This window comes from Calidris pugnax, unplaced genomic scaffold (assembly GCF_001431845.1).
Source record: "Calidris pugnax isolate Ruff unplaced genomic scaffold, ASM143184v1 scaffold19, whole genome shotgun sequence".
NCBI classification, from domain to species: domain Eukaryota; kingdom Metazoa; phylum Chordata; class Aves; order Charadriiformes; family Scolopacidae; genus Calidris; species Calidris pugnax.
The window spans coordinates 1704073-1730260 of NW_015090775.1; the positions used below are offsets into that span (position 1 = coordinate 1704073).

Below are 26188 nucleotides of genomic sequence, written 5' to 3' on the forward strand. Positions count from 1 at the left end.
TAGATATTTTTTACCTTGTGCTTTTAGGGGGAAAAAGAGATGAATTTTTGTGTGATTGAAATGATGAAAACCTCATTTAAAACAAATTAAGGAGTATTTTGCTGAACTGATTTATTTCTCTACAGCAGAACTTAGCTTAACCTTTTATTTCTCTTGCAAGAATGGCTTTGAATGTAATTTAAACTGTCAAATGACATTTATCAAATGATGGTTTTGCCCCGTAACAGGCAAATGTCTTCCACAAAATTGATTAGCTGCTGACCTCATCCACCCTTTTCAGACCCTTCAAGGTAGATTTCAAAGAGTTGTAAAATAATCACTTCACTTTCAGTTTATACTTCAACACAAGGCGTTTACTGTCCCGGTAGCGATGCTGCGGCGGGTTCCACATCTGGGAAGGAGAGGATGTAAACGCCTGCCCATAGCTCTGCCTGTCACCACCCGGCCCCTCGCGCTTTAACCTAAACCCCTGCTCCTTGCAAAGTAGGAACAGCTTTGAAAATGGCTTTTTTTTTAACTGGATAATAGAATGAATAAGATTAAGAAACTTTATCTTCTAGGTGATTGTGCTCTAGTAATCAGGAAAATGCTTCTGTTGGTAAGACCTGCAGGGTGTTCAGTTATCAAGAAGGTGCCAGAAGAATGAAGGATAATAGTCTCCTAAATGTGAAATTTTATACCCCCAACAGTTTTCCTCTGTTGCTTTCTTATTCTCCAGACTTGTTTTGTAAGAGCAATCCATTAGAAGCCAATCGGCTTGCTTTTGTAAGCATTAACCTACCAGTGAATGAATTAACTGTGCCTTTGAAGGGGTCTGTGGCCCTATCAAAATGGTGGCTCCGTGTCAGAACCAAAAGTACTGTCTGAATTTTTGTTCTATTCAGAGCAAAGTTTCCTTGCCAAAGAAGAAACTGAGATGCAGAAAGTAAACAATGAACATAAAAATCCCAGAACTGCTTGTGGTGTTAAAAGTTCAATTCTATTTTTAGGCCTCAATAATTTCTTTCTTCCAAAGTCTCTTGCGCTCCCGCCTCTTCCAAAATCTGTGTTTAAAAATACACAGATTTGTGAAGAATGCACTTGACTTCCTTTCAGAGTAAGAAACCAGTTGTAGCTTGTTGGTCTCGGCAGATGGGACTGCTGGGCACCGGCTTTGGGTTCAGAAAGAGAATTCGGAGACAACCAGAGCTGAAGAGAAAGTAACTGGACTGGGCTCTGGTGAGGCCTTACCTCAAGGGCTGGGTTCAGTTCTGGGCCCCTCACTACAAGAAGGACATTGAGGGGCTGGAGGGTGTCCAGAGGAGAGCCACCAAGCTGGGGAGGGGTCTGGAGAACAAGTCCTACGAGGAGAGGCTGAGGGAACTGGGCATGTTTAGTTTGGAGAAGAGGAGGCTGAGGGGAGACCTCATTGCCCTCTACAACTACCTGAAAGGAGGGTGTAGAGAGGTGGGGGTTGGCCTCTTCTCCCAAGGGAATAATGACAGGAGCAGAGGAAATGGTCTGAAGTTGGGGCAGGGGAGGTTTAGATTAGATACTAGGAAGAATTACTTTCCTGAGAGGGTGGTCAGGCACTGGAAGAGCCTGCCCAGGGAGGTGGTGGAGTCACCATCCCTGGAGGTATTTAAGAAACGTGTAGATGTGGCACTTCAGGGCACGGTCTGGTGCCCGGGATTGTTGGGTTGTGTCTGTTTGTAGGGGATTTGGGGGTTTTTTTCTTTGTTTGTTTGGGTTTTTTCTGTGGGGCTTTTTTTGGTTTTTTGATGGTTTTTGTGGTTGTACTCGATGATCTCAAAGGTCCCTTCCAACCATAAAGATTCTGTGATTCTGTAACACTTCCAGCAACTCCAGCCTTATCCAGCATCAGGAGCAGGGATTTTCCCGCGTGAGAAGCTGCCAAGAGCCATAACTGCCACTGAGATGTTTTATCAAGCTGTTCAGTGTGAAAACACCTAATCCCTCCATAGGCTCAGCCAGCCAGTCTGCCTGGCCGATACGCTAGTTAAAAGTATCTGTGCTGTATGTTAAAGCTGAGATATTAAATGGAAGAAACCACGTACAAAATGAAGGAACCGTGAAGCATTGCTAAGTCTGCATGTGATTTGTGATGTGCTTGGGATGAAATTTTGGATACCGATGTACATGGCTTCTTTGATTTTGTACAAGGTTTTTGTTGTTGGTTTTTTTTTTTAATGAATGATACCAGCTGTAACGTGTTACATAGGTTTCGTGCTGCAGCATTGCAGTGATAGGCATCAGCTTGTATCTGTTGGAGAAGAGGATCATTGTTCTGGCTCCTGTAGCTAAACGTGCAATATATGCTGTAAATTGCCTTTATTATATGCTGCTTAAATATCTCATTGTCTGCTTTGCATATAAGCAATTTATTGCTGGTTATGTTCTGACAGAATGAAAACTAATGTTTAATTATGCAGTGCCCTAGTAATGTGGTGTTTAGGGTGAATGTATCTGAATTAAATAAGGGCCATTAATAATACCTAACAATTTATGATATATTCATTGCCTGATTTCAAATCATATAAATTAGAGAAGCTTATTTGAAATGTCACCAATATAAGATGGCTTTGTGGGAACACCTCTCTGTGTGCTAATTTCAGAATCATTACCAGCTGAGTCTTACTATTTATTCAATGTCCAGTAGGCTTTTATTATTCCCTTATTTGCAGTTTAATTACAACCTCTGTTTTCCTGACAGTGTGAATTCAATCCTAAACCTGCAGGAGCAAAATGAGTCGCAATCAGTGGGTTTTTGCCTGAAAGCCTCCTTTTGCTTCTCCCTCTCACCCAGCCACAGCTCTGAGCAGGTCGCTACAGCCGCAGTTTTTTTGTACCAGGAGTTTAAAGGGGCAATTCCAGTCTTTAGGCCTTTTAAATTTTTCTTTCTTAAAGCTCATAAGTCGGGGGAGGGGGCTGTCTCCATCTCACATAACCACCTGGGCTTATATGATGATCACCAAAAATATTTGAATAAATTCCTTAAAGGGAGGTTTCTGGGTCACTTACTAGTATCTTGTGTGCATGAGTTTACAAATGTTATTAATAGGCATGAGATATTTATACATAAATGCATGATTACTGTGCAACTAAAATCTTAGTCATTCATACTTATAATCCATACTTTAAGCCATCTCTATATTGGATTTAAATTCCTCAAATATTGTCTGTTTCAAATAGCAGACAAACTGCAGCAAAATTTTGCATTGGCTACAGCAAATCAGGGCAATTAATGGATGCTGGTTGCAGGACTAAAAGAACCTTCTCAGTATGATGCATATGCATTTATTGTAGAGATGCTGTAAATGTGGATTCTCTTAAAGTAATTTTAATTAAATAAATGTTTGATCCTGAGTCCTCAGCAACAAGTCAGTCCTCTTTCCGGTGAGCTTTTTCTGCTTCGTTTATGCGCCATGATTATCTCTTGTGGGAAATTATTTTTTGCTTATGATTTTCTTATATTAGGAAGCACTCCTTAGAGGAAAATAGGTATTTCTTATTTCTTACATAATTATTATAGCTATTGTAACGCAGATTCAGTTGTAATTGGGAATACTGAACTTTCATCCTCACAGTCGCATTTCATTTCCTATTGCTAAGGGAGCCAGCTGTATTTAACTGGTGACATGAAAAGATGCACATACCTTTGCCAAGTGTTATCACATGCATCTTAACATTTTGTGTCATGCTTGACTTTCAAACACAGAGAAAAAGAAGCAAAATTTTCATCTGAGTGGGAAGGCTCAAAATGTCTTCTTTGTGTTTCATATTTAGTGTCTTTCAGATGTGACTGTTTCTTTACATGGTGATGGCAAAGTGGAGAATTGATCCCTCTGACCTTTCTCTTTTCTTTTAGCTTTTCAAGAGCTGTTTGTGGGGGAGTTTTGGATATTGTTTCTTCTCCCTTCCCCCTGCAATGTGGTTCCAGTTTCCACCCAGATCTAATGACATGGGTATTCCTTTCTGTCTTGTGTGCACTTTCCAATCTGGCCTCATCAAATCTATCCTTAAAATGTACTATTGCACAAAGAACCAGACCTTATACTTGAAAGGTTTAAATTAATTAATGGCCTGTGCTGCTGGGACATGCCATTACTCAGCTGGTGTGCCATACCAAAGGTCATTTCTCCTGTGTGTTTATCACCTGCTTTTCCCGCCCCCCCGCCTCCTGCTAGAGAGGAATTTGCTAAAATACTAGAGACATTGCTTTTACATACCTCAGATTTGAATGAATCTCAAACCCATATCCACCCAAAAAAACGCCCAACTCTCCCCTCTATCACCCCACCCCCCTAAAAAAAGAAATCCCAAGTCAAAAACCTTCTGTTAGCCTGCATTTTTTGCCTGAATTGAGGTGGGGAATGTGTGTGAGTGTATATTCACATCCTGTAGGGAACTTCCTGGGAGAATTATTTTGGAATTTTTGTTTAGAATAAAAGAATCTCTAAAGTATGCAAATATGAGTCCATTTGGCTATATTATTGTGCTATGCAGATGACACTTGTAAGGCCTACAGGCACAATTAAAACTGTGCAATTATAGCACAAATTTAAATATTCATAGCATGAAAGTAATTCCATAGGTGTGTTCAGGGAAACTTTATATCAGTAAATTAAGAAAATGAATGCATGTGAAAATTTGGTCAATGCAATTTTAATAATCTAAAATCCAAATTTTCAAGCAAACTTGCAAATTGTAGATGGGTCATTTGAAGATGTGTGAATTCAGCATTATTGCTAGTATTCAATGGAAGATATTCTTGGGATTACTTTTGTCTTGGGTGGAAATGCATATGGGTGGAAATGCTTCTATCCCTCTTTTAGGCGTGGAATTTGTTGTGCAGTCTGGCAGTCTGAGAGGGTAGGTAATTCCGTATAAGCAAATCTAAAGTTTCATATCGCTGCGTAATATATCTATTTGTCTCTAGTTTTATTTGTACAACAGCTAGACTAGTTCTGCAGAACTCACAAACCTGCCCTGTGGTTTGAGGGTGAGACTGATGTACAACGATACCAACTCTATTAAAGAGCACGTATGTTAGATGTAGTGATTTTCGATCAATGTTTTGTAATTTTATGTTGTATTTAATGAGGTGTCAGCGTGATTTATTGGGTTTGTACAGCTGTGTTTTCAAAATTTTACTGGAGTTTTTTCTTTCTCTCCCTTTGGAAGGAGGAAAGAGTGTTCTCCCTCCAGCTCCAAGGAGCAATACACCTTCAGCCCGTCCCAAACATCTTTCAGTTTGCTTTCTCCACTCTGCTATATAACTGCAGTGCCCCTATCTAGAGCTTTTCAGGGCTTTCCAAAGAAGCGTTCTGTGAAGTTAATTCAATATATTTTGCCAGTTGCATCTGGGCTGCAGGAATCTGAATAATGAAAATGAGACATGATGGGGAACATTACTGGGGTTTGAAAGTACTGAAAAGTGGTGAGGCCACTGGACCTGCCTCCTTGCCTTGGTTGCTTTCCTCGGTTTAGTAACTAATAAAGCTCCTCACTGTTTTTTTATGTTTAACTTGAATTCTGCAAGAGGTCATACTTGCAGTGAGTGCATTTTTTTTCCCTCCAATGTTTATAACCTATAGCTGCTTCAGTGAAGGTTTCTCCAAAAGCCTCTCTTCAGCAGGATAGCATTTACAGGCAACTAACAGCTTCCTAGTTGGAAAAATGGTGTTGGATAAGCAGTGCTACGAGCAGAGGAGCACCCCTGCATTGCTGTGTCCACCCCCAGTGGACCCATGTAGGATGGGTTTTCCCCTAAGCCTTGTAGAAAGGTGCTGAAGCGAAATGCGCTCTGCATGAGCAAAAATATCTGACCAGGTAAATGGAGATGAGCATGAGCGGGGTGTAGAGCACCATAAGAACATAGGTAAAATGTATGTCATGGGTATTTGGTGACTGTCCTTGTAATGGATATCTCATTTGTGGTTTGAAAGCACCGTCGCAAACTCACAATTCTCTCTTATGTTTTAGTTAAAATTTACTGAAGCAAGAGTAGATTAATACATGCGATAATAAAAACATGCCTACAAAGCAGCTAACAGTAAAGTTGTCTACGTTTTTAGCGTAAAGATGTGGCCAGAAGTGGGTTTCAAATATATATGAACAATTCTAATCTTGAGAAGACTGACAATACTTATTTCAAAACCAGAAAGAGTAGGTGGTCCCCAGAAATATAACAAAATAAGGACAACCTTAGAGCTTACTTCTGCACCTATTTCTGAGCAAAAATTTAGCTATTTAAATAATTAGTCCGACTTGAACAATCAAAAAAAAAAAAGTCTGAATGCTGTGACTTAAAAAACACAGTTGTGGTCTGCACTATTGGAAGAAACAAACTTCTGCTTGTTGAGCATGGAAGCAAAGTTTCATTTTATTTTCACTATACAGACACGTAAGAGTAGCTTGTAAGCTGCAAAGGTAGATGGTTGTTTGATATATAGAATTTGAGTTCTCTTTGGAGAGTGTGGCTCGGTTGACGAAATAAGAACAGTGTGTTGGGATTAAAGACCATTTTGCTGGCATCCTCATTGACCTTCCATAAAAAGTACACTCCAGGTGTGCTTTGAAGCGCGTTTTTTTCTGAAACTAGTATAAATACGGAATGCTGTCTGTTCTTTTCCAAAGTGTCTTATCTTGTGATTGCATTTAATCTGGAAAGAATAAATCTTGTGAATTCTTCTTTTACTTACATTTGCTCCCAGGACATTGACATAAGGAACAGGAGAGTGAATAACATTTTCATAATTAAGACAAGCGCAGCATCTTTGCAAAGACATCAGCAACTAAATATATTCTGTTTTCTCTAGATCAATGAACTGAGCCATGTTCAAATCCCTGTTATGTTGATGCCAGATGATTTCAAAGCATATTCAAAGATAAAGGTGGACAATCACCTTTTCAACAAGTAAGTACAAGCAACAATTCTTTGTAGAAGTGGGTAGTGGCAGTGATATTTTTATGAAGTACCACAAACTCTGTTATTTTTCAGTTGATGGGACTGAAGTTTTGATGATTAACTTAATCCTGCGATAAATGTAACCATCTGTGCTGTTCTGAAAAGCAACAGCAGGGGCTGCTGGGTAGTATTTTTTTCCTCCATATGGTTTATTATTGCCTTATGAGTATCTTACATATTGAAGGTGATTCTTTCTTGGTATTTATAGTTGGTATAAGCATTTATTTGCGTATTTCTGAAAACATAAATTCATGTGCATGTACTTTTTATGAAATTAAATATTTGAAGAAGAATAAGAATTTTAAGCATATATCAAAGCTGAGTAATATTCAGCTTTTTATAATCTATAACAGGAAATCATACCAATCATAAGATCATTTCTTGTAATATCTATGTCTCTTAAAAATAAAATGGTCCATGAACAGTATGTACAGACATACAAAACTATTAACGCTGGTTTGTGTGTAACCTGTATTTTATCCAGCCATATATTTGGAAAAAGGAAAAATTCTGCTGATTTGGATCATCTGTTCTATGGCAGAGGTCAAAATAACTTTTCTCACTTTTAAGTCTGAAATTAACACTAGAATATTAAAATTAGCCCTGTACTGAATGAGTCCATTTTTCTTGAAGCTATGGCACTGTCGATACTTTCTGGTGTCACAGATGGTATAGTAATTCTTGTGTAATCCAATCTAAGGTTTCACCTTTGAAGTAATTTTAGGGCAATGGGAAAACATCCTTTTTTGCTTTTGAGACCAGGTTGCAAAGTTAGCAAAATATAGTTCATGTTTATTTCGTCTAGTTATGTTGTACTTTGTTAGAGACAAATATGTATAAATTTATTAAACATTGTAAAAAAAAAAAAAAACAGGGCAAGATCAAATCTCATTGGAAAAAATAAAGCATCAGAAAAGAGATTGTAAATCTCCTTATCTTCTGCTTTGTATGAACAGAACAGAGACAGAATACTCTAGAGTTACTTGTTGTATACGCAAGTGAATGAAGTTGATTTCATTTTATATTCTTTCAGAGAAAACATGCCAAGTCATTTCAAATTTAAGGAATATTGTCCAATGGTTTTCCGTAATCTAAGAGAGAGGTTTGGAATTGATGATCAAGATTTTCAGGTAAGTTCATTTTCAAAACACTTAAAGTGGCGATATATACAGATTTTAAAGGCTATTAATGCTGCATTTGTGAAAAAGCAGGCCAATGTGCTGAGATACAAGTTATTTTATGAAAGTTGGAGAAAAAGAAGACATTTTTTCTACTCCTTCCCCCCACCTGCAAGTAGAATGTTTCTATTTCACCTCTTTGCCTGCCCTCACTGCCTTCTGGTTCCTACCCTTCTGCTATCTTTAGTCCTCCTTGTTTCCTGTGAGAGTACCTCCCAGTCATACGCCGTATTATTAAAACTGGGGGGTTATGCCTCTTGCAATGAGGGATGAGGAAAAATAATGTCTGGACGCTGCTGACAAGAGATGCTATATTCAGCTGAGTCCCTTAGATAACAGTTGCTTCAGTGGTGTGTCTATGTGAGATGTGGTTTCTGAAACGACCACAGCCTTTTTTTTTTTTTTTTTTTTTCCTTTTTTTCCTTGTCTTTGAGCTGTCTCTACAATGAGGTCCCCTTTCTGTCCAAGAACAGGAGATGCAGGTCAGAGATGTCGGTGACCTTTTTTTTTTTTTTTTTTTCTCCTCTTTCTCCGTGCTCTTTTTGTTTAGAAAAGAGTGACCTGTGGCCTGCCAGCTTCGTGCTGCTTCATTATGTCCCCATTTCCGTTGTTAAGAGGATCTGGAAACAAATACTTTACATAGAGCAGATACAGCAAAACAAGAAATTGCCTTCGGTTTGGCAGGGGTGTTCCTTTGCAGTCAAAGCTTCTTTCTGTCTGTGCAAAAGGAAGTTCTTGAACTCTGCTGCAGTCTGACTCGTCAGTGCTCACTGACGTCCCCTTTTCCACTCACTGCTCCTGACGCACCCTGTTTCAGGCACAAGGGACCGTTCCTTCTGCAAGATGTCCTGTCTTCTTCAGAGCCTTGCTCTACAACCCAGCGCCGCTTCCTGTCGTGCTCTTTTAAACTATTTAGATGTGGGCTGCAATTGTATTTGTAACCTGTCGCTGGGATGTGTTAGGAGAAGTTATTTAATAAACCATTTCAAGTAGCTAAACAAATTGTGCAAAATGCATTTGTCGTAACCCTCCCATTCTCGCTACAGAGAGCAGAGTGAGTACTGCAGCCAAAATCTACATCCAAGTCCTTCAGCCATCCCCTTTACCAGTTCTCCCCTTTTCAACAGCAAGCAATGTGTTAAAAATGCAGAGATGGGTTAAAACATGCTTGCAGGAACATAGGTGGAGATTAGAATCATAGAATCATTCAGGTTGGAAGAGACCCTTGGGATCATTGAGTCCAACCATCTACCCTACTCTACAAAGTCCTCCCCTACACCATGTCCCTTAGCACTGCATCTAAACGGCCCTTAAACACAGCCAGGGATGGTGGCTCCACCACGATATACATCACTGTAACTTCGGTAAGACATTTTGCCAGTAGGTGGAGAAGAGGGTTGGGTTGGTTTCTCTGAGTAAAGATGCCATGATCCTATGGCATGATTTTTCATTATCCTGTTTACCGGGGAGTTGTTTAAGAGGAAAGACACCAAGACTCAGGCCAACAGCTAGAACAGTTGTATCAAATTGCATTCCTGGTTCAATTTTCCTGATGGACCAAAGAGGATCCTATTGTTTGGGAAGTTATTTGATCCCTTTATATGAAGATTTCCTTGTTCTTTACAAAGGAGAAGGATCAGTGTGTCAAAGAGGAAGGACATGTGATAGTTCCTTAAACTTAAAATTACGGTGTCAGCTCATGCTTGATGTCTTTTAGAAGGTGGGGTGATCAAAGTTTTATTTCAGTGAATATATTAGAAGGAAAGATGCTGTCATTAGTTAAAAGTGGCAAACTTAGCATAATCAAAAATGCTTCATTCCACAGAACTGTGAAATGTTTCCATCTCCACCACTGCTCTGCAACAGAAATTCCTGTTGTAACTAGGTTGTACTGCTCTTTGGGTTTATTAATGAGTTCTTACTGGACTATTCTGATAAAAACTGTAAAAAAAAAAAATCCTCAAAGTAGTAATGTGTTTTGAATACACTTTTAAAATTAAATTATTTTTACAGAAATACACATAAATGAAAATTCAAGTCACCCCATGTGTAAGATAGGGATTATCCCTATTAAAAGTGGAAGTTGCTTTCATGTTAATGTTACATTCTCTGGGATTTTAAAAAGACTGTCTAATTTGACAGAGGGAGACTCACTGCATATACTTTCTTTTCAGATAATCTTTGTCTTCAAGGAAATTATTCCAATGAATATTGGTTAAAATTATTGTCTTAAAGCCAAACTTAAATTGCAAAAAGCCTGTGCGGTATTGAACTGAGGGAAAGCTTATGGAAGTGATAGCAAATAACTTTCTCTGGATAGTTTTTCTTATATAATGATTTTCAGAAAGGGAGTCCTAATCAATTGCGAACAATGTCATTCCCATTATTGAGCTAGATAGGATTGGTTGAGATAAATAAACCAAATTACCTTGTTCATTAGTCAGACACATCAGTTTAAATCAGGAAGAACATTCATTTTAAATGCTTTTGCTTTCAGAATGTTCTGCAGATATCCTTGATGAGTTGCTCCAGAGAGCAGATAGTCCTTACACATAAGGAAAGACTAAAAACACCCTACCTCATGAAAGAAGTTGGTAGTGTACACTGCAGTTAATGGGCTATACTAATTTTAATTCTTGACATTGTGTTACTCACTTTGTACAGTACTTTTGTGGACTCCTTAACATATCGGCTTAGTTCATCTATGGAATGGTTAATACAGGGATCTTCTTTTACAAAGATCTGCTCTTATCCTTGAAGAGAGATTTAAATCTCATAAAGTACAGGTATTTTCCTACAAGCACTCTGACTTCAGAGCCAGGGGAATTCCTTAGGCTATATATGGCTTATGTCTTACAGGAAGCCGTTTCTAGTAATGGCAATTATGATTCCTATAATGAACTTCCTCCCTTCATGTGAAGAAAGCCAACTCCTTTTTTTGAGGTCTCTTTGGTAATCTGTCCTACATCTGTCTGACTTTCGTAGCTGGTTGGGCATCTCTGAGAGACATTTTGATTAGTACTGAACTAGAATTAAAGTTTCCTGGAGATACATGTGTGTTTGCTAATACTGAGTGGGGTTTTTTGGTGATTCATTCTGTATTATGGACAGCAAGTGGAAAATACAGTATGAAGTTAGTTAAACCTTGAGTTTTATTCAAAAGTTACCTGTAGAAACATGTTATAACAATTTCAGTCTACAATCCAAGTTGAGAAGCTTTGTTCTTATGTTAAAAAAATATTTTATTAGACCCCAATCTTCCTTCTTGGTGATCGTGTATCAGCAAGATATTTATTGCATCAAATTAAAAAATGGTCTGGCTGTTTTTTCTTAGAAAGGGGAACATGGGTGATCATTAGTGAGTGTGAATCAAAATTACATTTGAATAATGGAAAAAACACTTATATAGATTATAAATTATCAAAGGGAAAGAGATTTATTATGTTTTGTGTTGTTGGATGTTACAAGTACGTACATATGGATCTCAGATTGAAGATAATTTTTTAAAGTGTGACAGTAATTCCGCAAGCCACAGCATTAATTCCACAAGCCACAGCATTAAATAATGACAATTTTTGCCTTGCTAGGGTAAATTATCTTGATCTTGTGTTTTTTTTAGTATCTTCTATTTCATTGAAAAAGAATCAGTAACTCTGTAAGATCCTCCTAACATTGACAAGGAAATACAGTGCATTGAAAAAGAATCCATAACTCTTTAAGATCCTCCTAACATTGACAAGGAAATACTTGAGAGTTCCTAGCGGAAAAGAAAAAAGAGGGGATTAGAGAACAGACGTAGTAAAGTAAATCCCTCGCTACAGTGCTAAACTAATTTTCAGTTTCTGCATTCCCCCATAGCTTTAGATATTGGTTTTGCAAATGTTATTCTACAGAAAGGCCTCTTTTTTTCCAAAGTACATGGGTTAGCTCTGGTAACTTTGGAGTTTCTTTTCAACTTGGTTGCCATAATTTCTTATCTTACAACATCCAAGAGTATAATTCTGTCAGAAGAACTGCAGGAATAGCTTCTGTAAACCGCAAAATTATGCGGGATTAGCAGGCAAGCAGCTATCTTAATACCCCCAACAAACTCTAGAAAAATAGGATCTACTACAGTTACAAATGCTTGTACTGCTGTTGCTCTGGAAAGGGAAACTTACTTTACTGTGCTCCAGCACATCTGTTCTTGCTTAAAGTTACGGCTGAATCCCACATCTGGATTCTGCTAGGCAAAAGAGGGAGACTGGGTTCTTGCCCAATAAAATAGAATTGCTCTTACCAGAGGGCACCAACGTCCCAGTGTGTAGCTAATGAGCCTTCTACTGGGGACGGGGGGGAACAATGCTGAATTTCCTTAGATTTTTAGTACTCAGTGTAATAGGAGACATGCTTGGATCTGACTCCGCCTGTCTGCAGGAGCAGTTTGTAGAGGTTCTCTGTACAGGACAAAGAATTCATAAAGAACTTTTAGCAGATGGTCTTTTAGCAGAATTTCTTTTTAATTTAGAGATGATTGTTATTTCTCTATGTGCATTTTTCCATAGAGACAATTGAAATCTAAAATGAATAGTGAGAATTTCTGCATTTAAGCAATTTCTGTAATAACAAACCATATGAACTCGGTATCTTTCACTTCTCCTGATATGGGTGTCTCCTTACGTTTTGATATCTCTCTCAATTTTCTATACAGAAAGATTTGTAGTCCAGACTCTAATATGGTATCAAGGTAAATAATGGCAAATTTTAGGTTCATTTTTCAGAAGTCAGCCTTTAATATCATTTTATTTTTAAGTATCTAAACTTCACCAAAATTCTTGTCAACCTGTGAATATTTTTGCTCGCTTTGTGTGACTTACCCAATCCTAAGACATAATATTAAGATCTTAAAAACTATTTTACAGTCCAAGACGATATCTTTCTTCAGACAAATGTTAATCGGAGCTCCCTGCTGGTGCTTCTGCAATGAAATTCATGCCTCCATTTATTGGCCATCGGTTTAGGAAGGAATGAGCTGTGTCTAGCATCAAACTAGAAACAACAAGGTCAGCAATAAAAATCTTAGCAATTATTCAGTTTAGGAAGGAATGAGCCACGTCTAGCATCAAACTAGAGACAACAAGGTCAGCAATAAAAATCTTAGCAACAACTATGTTAGAAATGGGATCGTCTTCCTAAGACACAATCTTTTCATTGGGTCTTTAATAAAATGCATTAAAAAATCCCGGAAACAAGAACTGTCTTGAGAATAGAATTCCTGTGCTGGTCATTTTAGCATGGTACATCTGTCAGTGCATCAAAAGTTCTGTCAGATGAGGTGCGTGTAGCAGGGTATACAGTTTGTGGATCCCAAATGGACACTGGCACCAAGATGTTCAGAACTGCTGACTTCTTGTTTGACGTGGGCACAAGCTGTAGTGGGAGTAAGGTCTTGAGACAGCTGTACTAACAAAAACTCTGGCATTTGTGGTCTTTACAGCATGTAAAAAATGAAGCTTGCAATCTGAATACTATGTTCTAGGATTTGGTGCCTTAAGTGTGAGCCCAAATAAGAATTTAGTGGCTGTGGGACTTAACCTTAGTATGTATGGCAAAAGAAATTTTAACCTCCAGTTTCTCTTAGTCTTCCCTAGAGAAAACATTTAGTTTGCCTTTCTTTCAGCAGTTCCTTCCCTAAACTAAGTGTCGTTCACCACTGGGTACTCAAACTAGAAGAAAGTAATTTAGCATGTGCTGGCAAGGTCAAAGCAATGAGCTGATAGGTGCTCCCTGAGCTCTCACGGAGACAGCCATTGGAAGTGAGGCATCGAGCCAAGCTTTGCAGGGCTGAAGGGGGAGAAGGTCCCAGAAAAAGAGCTCTCACTCTTTCCAAAGCAAGTGCATGCCTTAAGCCATCAGCTCCGAATCCAGACCTACAGTCTCAGTAGGATAACTTGATTTAGGAAAGAATCACATGGTTTTTTCATTAAACTCTCATTCAAACAAGTCAAGGACCCCATAACCTTTCTCCTAGAAGGATAGCTCAGTGCAAAAATGGAAAAGTTGGTGTTTCACCTTTCTTTTTTTTATGTCTTTCACTGCAGTGTAATCACTTTCTGAACACAACTTTCTCATAAATGTTCGTAGGTGTTCAGAGTGTGTACATCCACATCTTAACAAGATCACAGAAGGGACTGTGTTTCTGACAGGTGCACCTCAGGACCAGTGATGGTCTGTTTTTGTCTTTTGTAGGCCCTGTGACATTCACCATAAGTCTTCTGAGAGCCCTGCTTTTGAGCTGACAAGAAGTGTGCCCTTGTTTGCCAAGAGGGCCAATGGAATCCTGGGCTGCGTAGGGAAGAGTGTGGCCAGTGGGTGGAGGAAGGTCATTCTCCCCCTCTGCTCTGCACTGGGGAGGCCACAACTGGAATACTGTGTCCAGTGCTGGGCTCCCCAGTTCAAGAGAGACAGGGAACTGCTGGAGAGAGTCCTCCAAGATGATGGAGGGATTGGAGCATCTCCCTTATGAGGAAAGGCTGAGAGAGCTGGGATTCTTTAGCCTGGAGAAGAGAAGGCTGAGGGGAGACCTTATTAGTGCTTACAAGTACCTAAAGGGTGTGTTGAAGGAGGACGGAGCCGGACTCTTTTCAGTGGTTCCCAGTGACAGGACGAGGGGCAACAGGCACAAGCTGGACCATGGGAAGTTCCACTCCAATGTGAGGAAGAACTTCTTTCTGGTGAGGGTGCCAGAGCCCTGGAACAGGCTGCCCAGGGAGAGTGTGGAGTCCCCTTCTCTGGAGATCTTCAAGCCCCACCTGGATCCCATCCTGGGTGATGTCCTCTGGGCAACCCTGCTTTGGCAGGGGAGTTGGGCTAGATGATCCCTAGAGGTCCCTTCCAACTCTGACAATTCTGTGAAGTCATCACGCAGTGTTGTCCATACAGCTGCCAAAGGCAAGCAGATGTCATACCATTGAATGTGCTTGTAGCATTTGTGAGGTATGACAAACCTCTTAAACACGTGTTGGTGTCAGAGATCAGTGTCTTCTGATCATGTTTTCTCATTAGTGACATGAAAGACATGAACCTGCTCAATGGCAGTGGTAGAATGCATCGTACCAGCATACAAAGTAAACCCCATATGACAAAACCAGACATCTCTGGGTTTGGTACTTCTGTTTGACATTAAAATACTAGCCCATTGCCTTTTCTTTCTAGAAATCACTGGTGAAACACTGTCCTGAACACCATCCCAGAAGTGGGCTGTTTGTTTCAAATTACAGCAAAAAATCTTGGAGCATCTGTGTCCACTTGTATGTCTCTCCGATACGCTTCTAAATCTGTAATCCAGGTCTAATTCATCCATATCTGTCATTCCTGAGGTTTTGTAACAAGAAAAAAAGGTTGGGGGGAGCTGCAAGCTTATCTTCAGGAGAAGCTGTGCATGGGCCAGCACTGCTGTAGCTGCTGTGACAGAAGAACAGCCAGGCTGTGTGTAATTCTCTAACAGCAGTGAACCACTGCCAGGCTTTTCCACTGACCTATGATTTCAGTCATCACAGAGCATCATCTGTGCACTTGTTTTTGCCTATTCGGTCATGCAAAGCTTGCCCAGAGGCACTCTTACATAGCCTGGGATGTGATCTGATTTGTCTTCACACTGGGCTTGTGAAGCTCGTTTTAGTGTTCCACGACTTTCAGATGAGATCACAGCACCAGAAACCGTTGCTTGCCTTTGTCCCGACATCGCAAAATGGGAAAGATTTAAATCAATGAGAAGCTGTTAAGCCAGTCAGTTTGAAAGATTACTGTTCTTCTAAAGTTCTCCGTGCTTTATCACCAGAATTTTCCTATTGCCCTTTTTCTCTTTTTTAGGAAAAGCTCTGACTCAATGACAATTTTTATTAGGCTCCCTTTTTAGATTAGTTACATGAAGTATTTGTATTACATCCAGCACATAGTTCATATGTTCAAAGTTTCTAAAATACAATCTTGTCTGCTAAAGTAGCAGTTAGAAAACAATGACATTTACGTTGGATGTGCAAGAGATTAGAATGAACTAATTAAATTGACCTTTAAATCTCTCCACCCTCTTGGAGGCTGTGGCTAATCCTTGGCCTCCCACCGTGGAGATAAATATCCGTGCTGTGAACATTTTAAGCAAAGTGGGCAGAGGAGGAAGAGCCTCACCAGCAGTTTGTCTTTGAAGACGAGGGCAATACTTTGCCAGTTATAAATATAGCTTGCAATTATGGAGGGGGGCGGGGGGAAACAAGCTTTTCCTGTACTTTAGTGGCTCTTCTCCGTGTGTTTTCTCACAAAAATGGTTTCAGTTGGAGAAAATAGCTCCAAACAACTTGTTGCTCTTAGAAACAACCAGAGTCTCTTCAGAAATCAGTTTACTTTTTTTGGTATCTGGTGTTGGCATAACTAGTATTATCAATAATATCATTAGTGTTAATTATAATAGGCTGTTATCTTTTTTTGACCAATATGCAAGGTAAAAGTAGACTTCCAAAGGATAAAGCATTAAGAGGTGTTTTAGCTGGCTTCTAAGGACTCTTGAGGATGCCTCTTACAAAGTATTTGGCTTGATACTTTGTGACTTTGATTTCTAAAATGCCAATTATTGTGGGGCCTTATTAGAAAAAATAATTATTTAAATAATAGATGATTAAATGACAACAATCAAAATTTAATTTTCAATGAGCAATTGACATTTCATGTAGTGAAAACTTGCAGAAGATGCAAAATCTATCCAAATGGCAAAGTGGGATAAAGACAAGGATTTTGTACAAAAACCGCTTTGATCACCTGGCATTCTGAGCCTGTCCAAATGAGATGCCTTTTAATACGGTCTGTATGAATAATAAATAGTTATATGGATGAAAAGGAGTGTAGAACTACAGAGCAGGGAAGGCTGCATTTGGGGAGGTAGTAGCTCTAAGAAGGAACAAGAGGTCAAAGAGGACAAGAATTTAGCACTATTGTGAGCTCCTGACTAGGAGTAACTGCACCCTTGGGTGGATAAATTGGAAGGTATAAAATAAGACCAGAAAGAACTCTAACTTTTTTTGACAACTGTTTATTTTATACCTGAAGCTAATACTATATATAGTTTTGGTGCTAGTCATCTTAAAAAAGGAAGTCGAAAGTTTGGATATAGAAAAAATACAGAAAAATGGCATCAAAGGAATTTAAGGACATAGAGAATGCCGTGTGGTGGGAGTGGCAGTTTGACCTGCTGCACTTGCAAAAGTTAGAATTGAAAAGTAAGTAGTATGTGAGTATCCTTGCAGAAAAATACTAGATTCTTTGAGAAAGAATACGTAAGAATGACTGGAAAAGGAAAGAATTAAAATTTGAAGTTAGACTCACCTTTTCAGTAATGCAAATTACTAAATAGTAGAAAAACTACAGCAGTGAATCTTGATCTTTTGAAGTTGGAAAAATCAAGGGTACCTTTCTGGAAGTTGTACCTTGAGCAAAAGCAAAGATTGGAGTTCATTTTGGGAATGGCTGGGTGAATTGAAATGGCTTCTGATGGGTAGAAGCCATTTCAATTCTGATGGGTAGAAGTTGTGTTGGATTCTAGTTTATGACATTCTGTTGAACGGTCTAGAAACGCTCCTGTGAACTTTAAAGAATTGTGGATGAGATCCTGAGAGCACCTATGGAAAAAACCTTATTCCTTACCTAATATATATTTTACTGTAGCAAATAAAACTGCAGCAAATAAAACTGCACAGATTGCTGAGAGTTTGGGAAAGAGATGCAGAGGGAAGATAGGGGGTCTATAGTAAAACTAAATAACCTGTCAGTTAATCTACTAAAGATTAGGCTGTTCTTGGGTGAAATGATGACATGTAATTTGGGTGTGCTTTTTCTAGCAAGAACTCTTTGGGAAATGAAATGCTAGGAAGTGGTGTAGCTTTTACCCATTTATATTTAAAGCTATATTTTTCTCATTTTATCAGAAATTAATTCTGTGGTATGGGACAAATTCTTTGTGATTTGTAGCCTCTCAGCACTGACGACCAGATGAGTATTTCTGGTTGCCTGCTACTCAGTGCAATATAGGTGATATTTTTTATATTGATTTATATAAGGGCAGTGAGACTTCCAGCCAGTGATTTCTCAGAGGGAAACTATTTGGGAGAGAGGGGGAGGTACGTGAAAGAGAAATTTATCTAGTAGAGGTGTCTTTGGGCTTGGCATGTTAAATGTGTCTTCGGTTGTGTAAGTAATTACGCGAGTAATTTAGCGTAGTCTTTAAATGACCTCGTAAAAGTATTCACACTTTAAAAGTACAAAACCTTTTCTTTCTCCTGAGACCAAAAAAAGCAGCAGGCACAAGATTAAAACTTCACAAATGAGAAGTGAGTGGGGAATTGGCAGAACACGCACGCTCGGAGCGGGAGAGCTGCAGTGAGTAGCGGCACAGGGTACATGTGTGGCTGACAGATGTTTTGGCTGGGCCAGAGGACCCAGGCACACCGTGGCAGAGTTGCAGAAAGCTGGGAAAATCTGAAGGGGACAGGGCACTGTGACCCTCTTTTCTTTGAGTTTTGTGCTCACTACAACGCTATAGTATAAGCAGGTGGTGCCTCTTACTATATTGGTGCCTCTTACTATATTGGGTTTCTATGTAGTAGCAGTAAGTGATGGTAAAAAGGTTGTTAGATCATCAGACACATCTCTTTTGGAGGGTAAGAGTCAGGCTTTGGGTTTTTTTGTCTGTATCTGAAAGATATCCTCCCCGTTCTGGCTTTGTGGCTCATAGATCCATGCTAAGTGAGGAGTGGCTCATTTCCCATCTGTTCATATTCCACTTAGTCCTCCCCTAATTAAGCAGCAGAGCCAGAGGGAATTCAATCTGGTATTTGCCATGATCTGTCTTCTCTCTGTCTCTCCTTTCTCTGATTATATTTTCCTTTTGGAAAAGGGAGACGCTTGAGTTTCATTCTTTATTTCCTTCCCAGTCCCCTACAGAAGCCTCACCTAGGAAGGAGATCCAGCAGCTGGGGATGGTGGTGGGTCTCTCTTGGCCAAGTTTACTGCTGAATGAGAGAGCAGAGGAGAGCCCTGAGCTGCTTTCTTTAGGCAGGTTCAATCAGGTTTTCTTCCAAGGCAATTTGTGCACAGATATCAGTAGTACAACTTATTTTACTCACTTTTTGTACAAATCGTCACTGAAATTTGTCTGTGTGTTCTCACAAAAGTCACCTGGCTCACAGCAGTGTTTTACCATGTACTGCCTCACAAAACTGCATTTTACACTAAGAAACAAGTCTATACAGTGTGTCTGATGAGCACTACTATATCTTTCTCATTATTGTCAGCATTAAGATAAAGATGACTGACTTAAAAACTTGGTTTAGATAACCTCAGACTAAGTTAAACTTTTTTACTTATCTAAATGTGTCTAAAATTTAATTTTAAAAGAGAGGACCCCACAGTTTTTCCACAGTCTTCATGGTGTAAAGTGGATATTGAACACCACTCATGGTGTTGCTCCTATTTTTGTCTGAGATTTCTTAGCAGTTACAGGTTTGTTAATGGCTGCACTTTAAAGAGGCTTAAGTGCAGGACCTTCTTGGCCATTTTATGTGTTAAGCTACGAGTCCAACAACGAATCTCAAAATGCTTTGATCTATACTTAACAATGTTGGGTCAGACAGGTAAGTTAGCTTTACCTAAAGGGAAGGATTGTAGTGTTTTTAAAAGTAGTTTTAAATAGCCACATTTTTTTCCCTTTTGAAGCCCCTAAACTTTTCTAGTTTGATCCTTTCAGTGAAGCTGTTCCTTGATCTTAATTGCTAATGATTTACCAGTGCAGGCCAATTCTTGTCATCTTTTTATTTCAAGGTTCATTGTCATGATCAGGCAACAGTATATGTATTTTATTGAAGACTGATTTCTAGCTATAAGCAAATATATCTAGTAGAGTTGGGAGGTAAGGTACTTTGCATCATACCTAGAAGCTTTACTTTAGAGGGAATTTGAACTTTTCTCTGGTCACAGTAGTGAGTTACCCATTGCAAATAAAATGTCCACAGACAAAACTCGGCCCTGCATTTATCAGCACAAGAAAGTGGTAATGCAATTATCAGTAATCAGCACAATATGATGTAATTAGATTTTTTCAGCTTTTTAAACCATATTTATTTAATAAATTTATGCAAGTATAAAAATAAAAGCACAGAAAATAACCTAATATCCTAACTAATATACTAACAATATCCTCCACATTCCACCTTCTTTCCAAGTTCAGAGGCACTACGTTCCATATCTGAAGGGGAGCATTATATTGAGAGAGTTATCACAGGAATGGAGAGTTAGTAAAAATAAAGTGTCAAAGAGGTTGTTTAATTAGAGCTTGTTTTTATCTTAAACATGTTTAATGTTTAAACAGCTGCTCTTAAAATCTAATTTATTATTAGAGTCAGAGTACTACAGAGAGGGCATTTGGGTTACCTGTGTGTGTAAAGGTATAAGGTGCTGCTTAGCATAAAGTTGGTTGGTTTATTCTAACAAATTAATATGCATGTGGTAAAATGATAGCTGTATGCATTCTTAATTAAACTTGATATAGATAACTCATAATAAAATAGCCATCTGCTAAAAAATAAATGCATCGCCATTTCTAACCCATTAAAGCATTAAGAAACAGTAAAGGGTGTGCTAAATAATTATCTAGAGATGTATTACAATCTCTTGATAGTGACATTTTTGGTGTGATAGTTGTATTTACAAATTAACGGTACAATGAGGAGCGGCAGCAGGAGGTGAGCTTTCTGCTACTAGTAGGAATACACCAAATGGGAGCTGCAAGTTTATTTCATAAACACAGAAGTTTTCCAGCAGCGTGTGATTGACTTGTTGAACCTCTTCAGAGTATGGTCCATTTTTGTGGAAGTACACACGGGGTGTAAGAACATTTTTGTGTTTGCTCATGGCTGTGCTACTGCTGTTGCTACTTATTTAAAAGAAAAATAATGGTGTGATTCAAGTATGTAACAATAGGCATAAACTTACTGGTAAAGAAAGATGTTTCCATCCAAAAGTAAGTTGTTATACTTTATCTAATTTATTATTACTATTTTTAAATATTAAAAAAATTTATTTGAATACTTATTTTCTGAAAAAAAAGCAGAGGGCTATTTTTGCTACTGTTGAAGTGCGAGGAGTCTCAAGCTTCAGTCCAGAAATGATCACTAATCTCTAGTGGTTTTTCTTCTAACTATATATATGTTAGCTAGTCTTCCCCTGTTGAGTCTGTAGGAGGGTACGTCTATTTTACAAAAGGAATAATTGTACAATAACATTACGTGCTTAATACTAGATGGGAAATCATTGGATTAGCTCTGGTACTAGAACTCTGAAATCTAGCTGTGATCTTGTGTATGTACCAGATCACACTGGATCAAGAACAGATCCTGCTCAGTTTTAAAGTGATACTTCTACTATGGATGGATCCTCTATTTATAGTTATTATGATGTAATACAGTGTTCCTTTTGGATTTTTAATTACTGTGTGTTTTCTTCCCAAAAGGTGATAATGTATACGTAACAAAGTGCAGTAAGTTATCACTCAGCGTTGAGAAGCACTTCTGAACCACAGACAGTCAATACCTTCCCCAAACATTCTTTTGTTCTCAGAATATTTTTTAAGTGATTTGTCAAGATAATGATTATAATCTGTGATTATAAGCTTTGCAGAATGTCGCTTGATCAGATGTATTAGAAAAGATTAAAAAATAAATGTAAATGGTATAAATTTTTTCGAATTAAAAGTTGCATATTTTTGTCTGACTTGATGCTTTTTTTGTTTTTAAATCAATTGACAGAATTCATTGACAAGAAGTGCTCCCCTTGCCAATGATTCCCAAGCACGAAGTGGTGCCCGCTTTCATACGTCTTACGACAAAAGATATATCATCAAAACTATAACAAGTGAAGATGTAGCAGAGATGCACAACATACTGAAGAAATACCACCAGGTAATACACTGATTATTATCAGGGCATGGGATCTCTTCTTAAATATTATAATGCCAGTCTTTTTTAGAGTATTAAAAGTTTTAAATTAATAATTATGGAATAAGATTCACCAGGTTTTTCCCTTTTGCACGAGCAATTATTATATGTTTGCAGTTCACAAGGCTGCACTCTTCTAAATATCTAGCTTTAAGTAAAATGGTATGTCTGTATGATACAGAGACTAACTCAGAGGCCATAAGCTCCTTTGCCTTACTAGGAAGATGCCCTTTCTTTCAGCTAGCCCGAGGCTTGAAGCTACTTTATCCTGGGCTAGCTTGGAGATGTCTGTGTACATGTATATGAACAATGCAGTTGACCTCCTTCTTCCTGGTCTGGTCACTGAATGGTCTGTGTTTCACTTAAAATAGATTTCAAACAATAAAAGTTTTATTGTATGAGAAATGAAAAATCAAGTATAATTAACGTAAAATTCCTGCTAATAAAGAAACAGGTTTTGCCAATGTGAAGTTCCATAAACAACAGTAAAGTCAAAAGTGAATATTGGAGATCTCTCATACAGTGCCAGTGTGTAATTTGTGTGGATGGCACAGGGGGGAGAGGGACAGGGGAGCAGAACTTGGGAAATATGAGAAGCCTTAGTAAAATCAGTGCTAATTTTCTTAGCCCCGGATCTGTTTGAATAAGCTCTAAAGTTGCACTAATCAGAAAAGCCTCTAAAAATCATCTAAAATATGATACCCAAAAGGAGGGAGGGGGTTTTATCCTTCCTTCCATCTTCCTGCTCAGTTCTGGGGGTTGGAATTTCAGGTAAAGACTTCAGGTTATTCATAGGTGAGAGGTTTTTGTTGTTGTTGTTTTCAGTGGTTTATTCTTTTGTCTCACAATGTTTAATAATTTTCTGATGGCTTCCACCGATGTATAATAGGAATCTTAATTATTTATTTTTTTTAATACTGTTACTTTTTTAAAACCTGTTTTAAAACCATCTTTTGAGGTGAGAGGGAGGCAAAAACGTGATTTCAGGGTGCTTGGAATTGAAGGTATTGCCAGCCATCTTTGTGGTGCTGCTTGGCAACCTCCCTCTCTGCTCTTCCTGTGTTGAAGGGAGATCACCAAATTCCCTCCAATTCTAGAGTACCTTGAGAAGCCTTTAGAGAGTTAGATATGAACTCCCTTCTCTCTCTGCATGTTAATTTTCTGTTAAAATAAAATGTAGGACCACCGTATGTTTGTTTAAACATAGCTATTGTCAGTATCAGAAATGTTCACAAGACCACCTTTTAATTACTATTTTACCAAAGATTTTTAAACTATTATCTAATTGTAATTTGGGGGTTATTTTTTATTAGAGTTTTCAGACTTACAATTTTAATTTTGATCTGAAAGGATTTTGATCTGTGAAGCAGTGCAATGGAATTAAAGTTTTAGTCTGTTTCATATTTGGCATTAGAAGCGAGTATTAACGATCCAGATTTTGAGACTTAATCCAGCTGAAAAGTCATACTGCTTTTCAAAACAGTCATCTCCTTTCATGGGCGTCAATGAAGATAGCGATAACATGAATGAACTTAGATCATTTGGAATCTTTTTTGTTAGTGCTTTCAGACGTCAGGGTTCATAATAAGGAATAATGACCTGAAAGTTATCAGTACCAGGCTTCTGACTTCACTTTATGTTGGAAAAACATCCATATAAGAATGGAAGCATGCACTTACTTAGTATTAGTAATATCTTACGCATTATTGCTTCAGTATCTTTCAGCTTGAGTCTGAAAGCATTCAGTGATGCCTCCAAGAGATTCATAAAGATATGACTTGTATTCCTTTTTGTCTCAGAAGTTGAGAGCACTTTATAAAGTGAAGTAAGTGCTGAGCAACTCAAGTACAGACATAGTTTAATAATTTAACTTTTTAATTAAATAAATTAATTTCAGTATCTTCAGTAATGTGCTGTTAAAAGAACAAAATCGTTGGAATTAATTAAAGAAACTCTAAATTAATTGCCGCTAATTCCTGTGACGGCTAATAGAGTGTCCTGTGTGTTGCTCCTGGAAACTGAATGCTTGCAATCGTTAGGTACAGCAGCTTGTCCTCCCATTTCTCTAGATGTTTTTCAGGCAAAAGAAGCTTATCTTAGCCTACTGGACAAAGTCTAGGGAACCCATTGTCCTGGTGGAAAGGTTTTAATTCATTCTCTTGAGCAAGTCATCTCACACAGATGGGCCTTACACTACATTTCTACTCAAAACAGTGCAATGCTAGATAGCAGTCATTGGCACTGGAGCTCATTAATGGTCCCTACTGTGGTTTTGCTTTGGGCCAGCTAGCTGTTTCCCAAATAATTCTGGTCAAGGCTCAAGGTATTAACTCAGACCAGTTACTATTGCTGCTTGGGATTTTGAATATGACCATCTTGTTCAATTTGGATGCAAGTCTAGGCCATCTAGGCTGGATGGGGCTTTGAGCAACCCGGTCTAGTGGGAGGTGTCCCTGCCCATGGCAGGGGGGTTGGAACTTTAAGGGCCTTTCCAACTCAGAACCATTCTGTGATTCCATGAAGTTATTCCATTCCAACTAGACCTGATCCCAGAGGACAGTCCAAGACTCATCTAATTCACTAGTATGGATGTAACTTTATGGTTCTGTGGGATGGCTTAGTTGTTACAGTAGTAGAAGGCTTTTAAGATGCCACACTGGTACTCCTGTGGAAATCTTTGTCAATAAAACAAGTTCTCTCAAGTTCGGTTTTCAGTTCTTCTGCCAATAGAGTAAATACAGAGTTCCCTGTACTGATTTACATATCTATCTTACTGCTCAGTATCTTCCTTAATTGTAATTGTTGCTCTAGTTGAAGAGTCTAATTGTAATTACACACAAAAGTAGCACAAACATGGGATTTTTAGGGAAAAGTCTGCTTATCAGCTTTTCTCCAGTTTCAGTTCACTGACCCCCAGCAGCACTTAAACACGTGATAATTTCTGGCCTAGTTAAGTTTATAGATGTGACTGTTTGAGACTCGTAATGGAGTTCCCTTCCATCATACCCTGTGTGGTCTGCTCTTCAAGCAGAGCTGTATTTGAAAGGTTCAGCCTTCCAAGGAAGAGAGCAAGCAGACGTGTTCGGACCCAGTTACATCGTGCAGGGATCGTCCTGGGAGGAATAACCTTTCTCGGGAGGGTAATTCGTGTGAATTTTAGAAGACTGTTTCTCCCTTGCCAGAGGTCTAGTACCCCCAAAGGACCTGGAGTTAGATCATGTATCCGTTAAGAACAGTAACTTGTAAACACTTGGTATCTTGCACCCTCTTTCGTCTGTCCAAGAGGGCAGTAATTATTTTCCAGGTACCTCTGACACAAAACCTGGTCTTGTGAGAGGTCTCCCTGCCCATGGCAGGAACTAGGTAGTCTTCAAGGTCCCTTCCAACTCTAACCATTCTATGATTATGAGTGAAATTCATGCCATTTATGACAGATCATCTCTTTCCTCTCTCTCTCCCTCTCTCTCTCAGGCTTTTTTTAACCTCCTCTACAAATTAATTCCAGATTTCTTCCATGTGTTGAAACTCTGAATGAGTTTCATTTAAACCATAATATTTACTCACCTGTTTCCTTATTAAGGCTAACAGCTCCAGGCTGATAGAATCGTTTGAGACCTTGGAAGTACCTCGGTCCTTCCTTAAGGGCCAAACAAGCTTTATCAGATGTTTTCCAAGACTTCTTGAACTGCTTAACAATAAAGACAAGAGGACAGCTATCTTTAAAAAAAAGAATGCTGGGGAGGGGACCATATCAAGTGAGAAGTGTGAGAGAGTGGGTTAAGCTCTTGATCAAAATAGTCTTCATCCCTGGGACTTGCAAGATAGCGGTCTTTCTCCTTGCACCTTTTTGAATGATGAAGCTATGGTTGATGCATCTGGGAGTTTGTGTGGTCAGCAGAGAAATGTAGCAGGGCAGTTTTCCCATGAACACCTCAAAATCCATCTCCAAGTACCAATGATTTTTGTAAAGTCACCAAAAGGTCAGAGAGAGACGTATAGACTGCCACTGGAGAGTAGAAATAAAG

General features: G+C 38.7%; 1 protein-coding gene across 2 annotated transcripts in view; it reads left to right on the forward strand.

Annotated features, from left to right (window-relative positions):
- The first annotated feature begins 1200 nt into the window (after positions 1-1200).
- PIP4K2A (phosphatidylinositol-5-phosphate 4-kinase, type II, alpha) overlaps positions 1201-26188 on the forward strand; it is a 53441-nt gene continuing 28453 nt past the window's right edge. Inside the window, exons 1-4 of one of the 2 annotated variants that reach the window (XM_014946565.1) lie at positions 1201-1218; positions 6822-6919; positions 8004-8100; positions 21975-22127. In XM_014946565.1, the coding sequence (XP_014802051.1) occupies positions 6855-6919; positions 8004-8100; positions 21975-22127 (315 nt within the window). In that variant the 5' untranslated portion in view covers positions 1201-1218; positions 6822-6854. Of the gene's footprint in view, positions 1219-6821; positions 6920-8003; positions 8101-21974; positions 22128-26188 lie in introns of those variants that run through there. The other variant, XM_014946573.1, reaches the window with a different exon arrangement.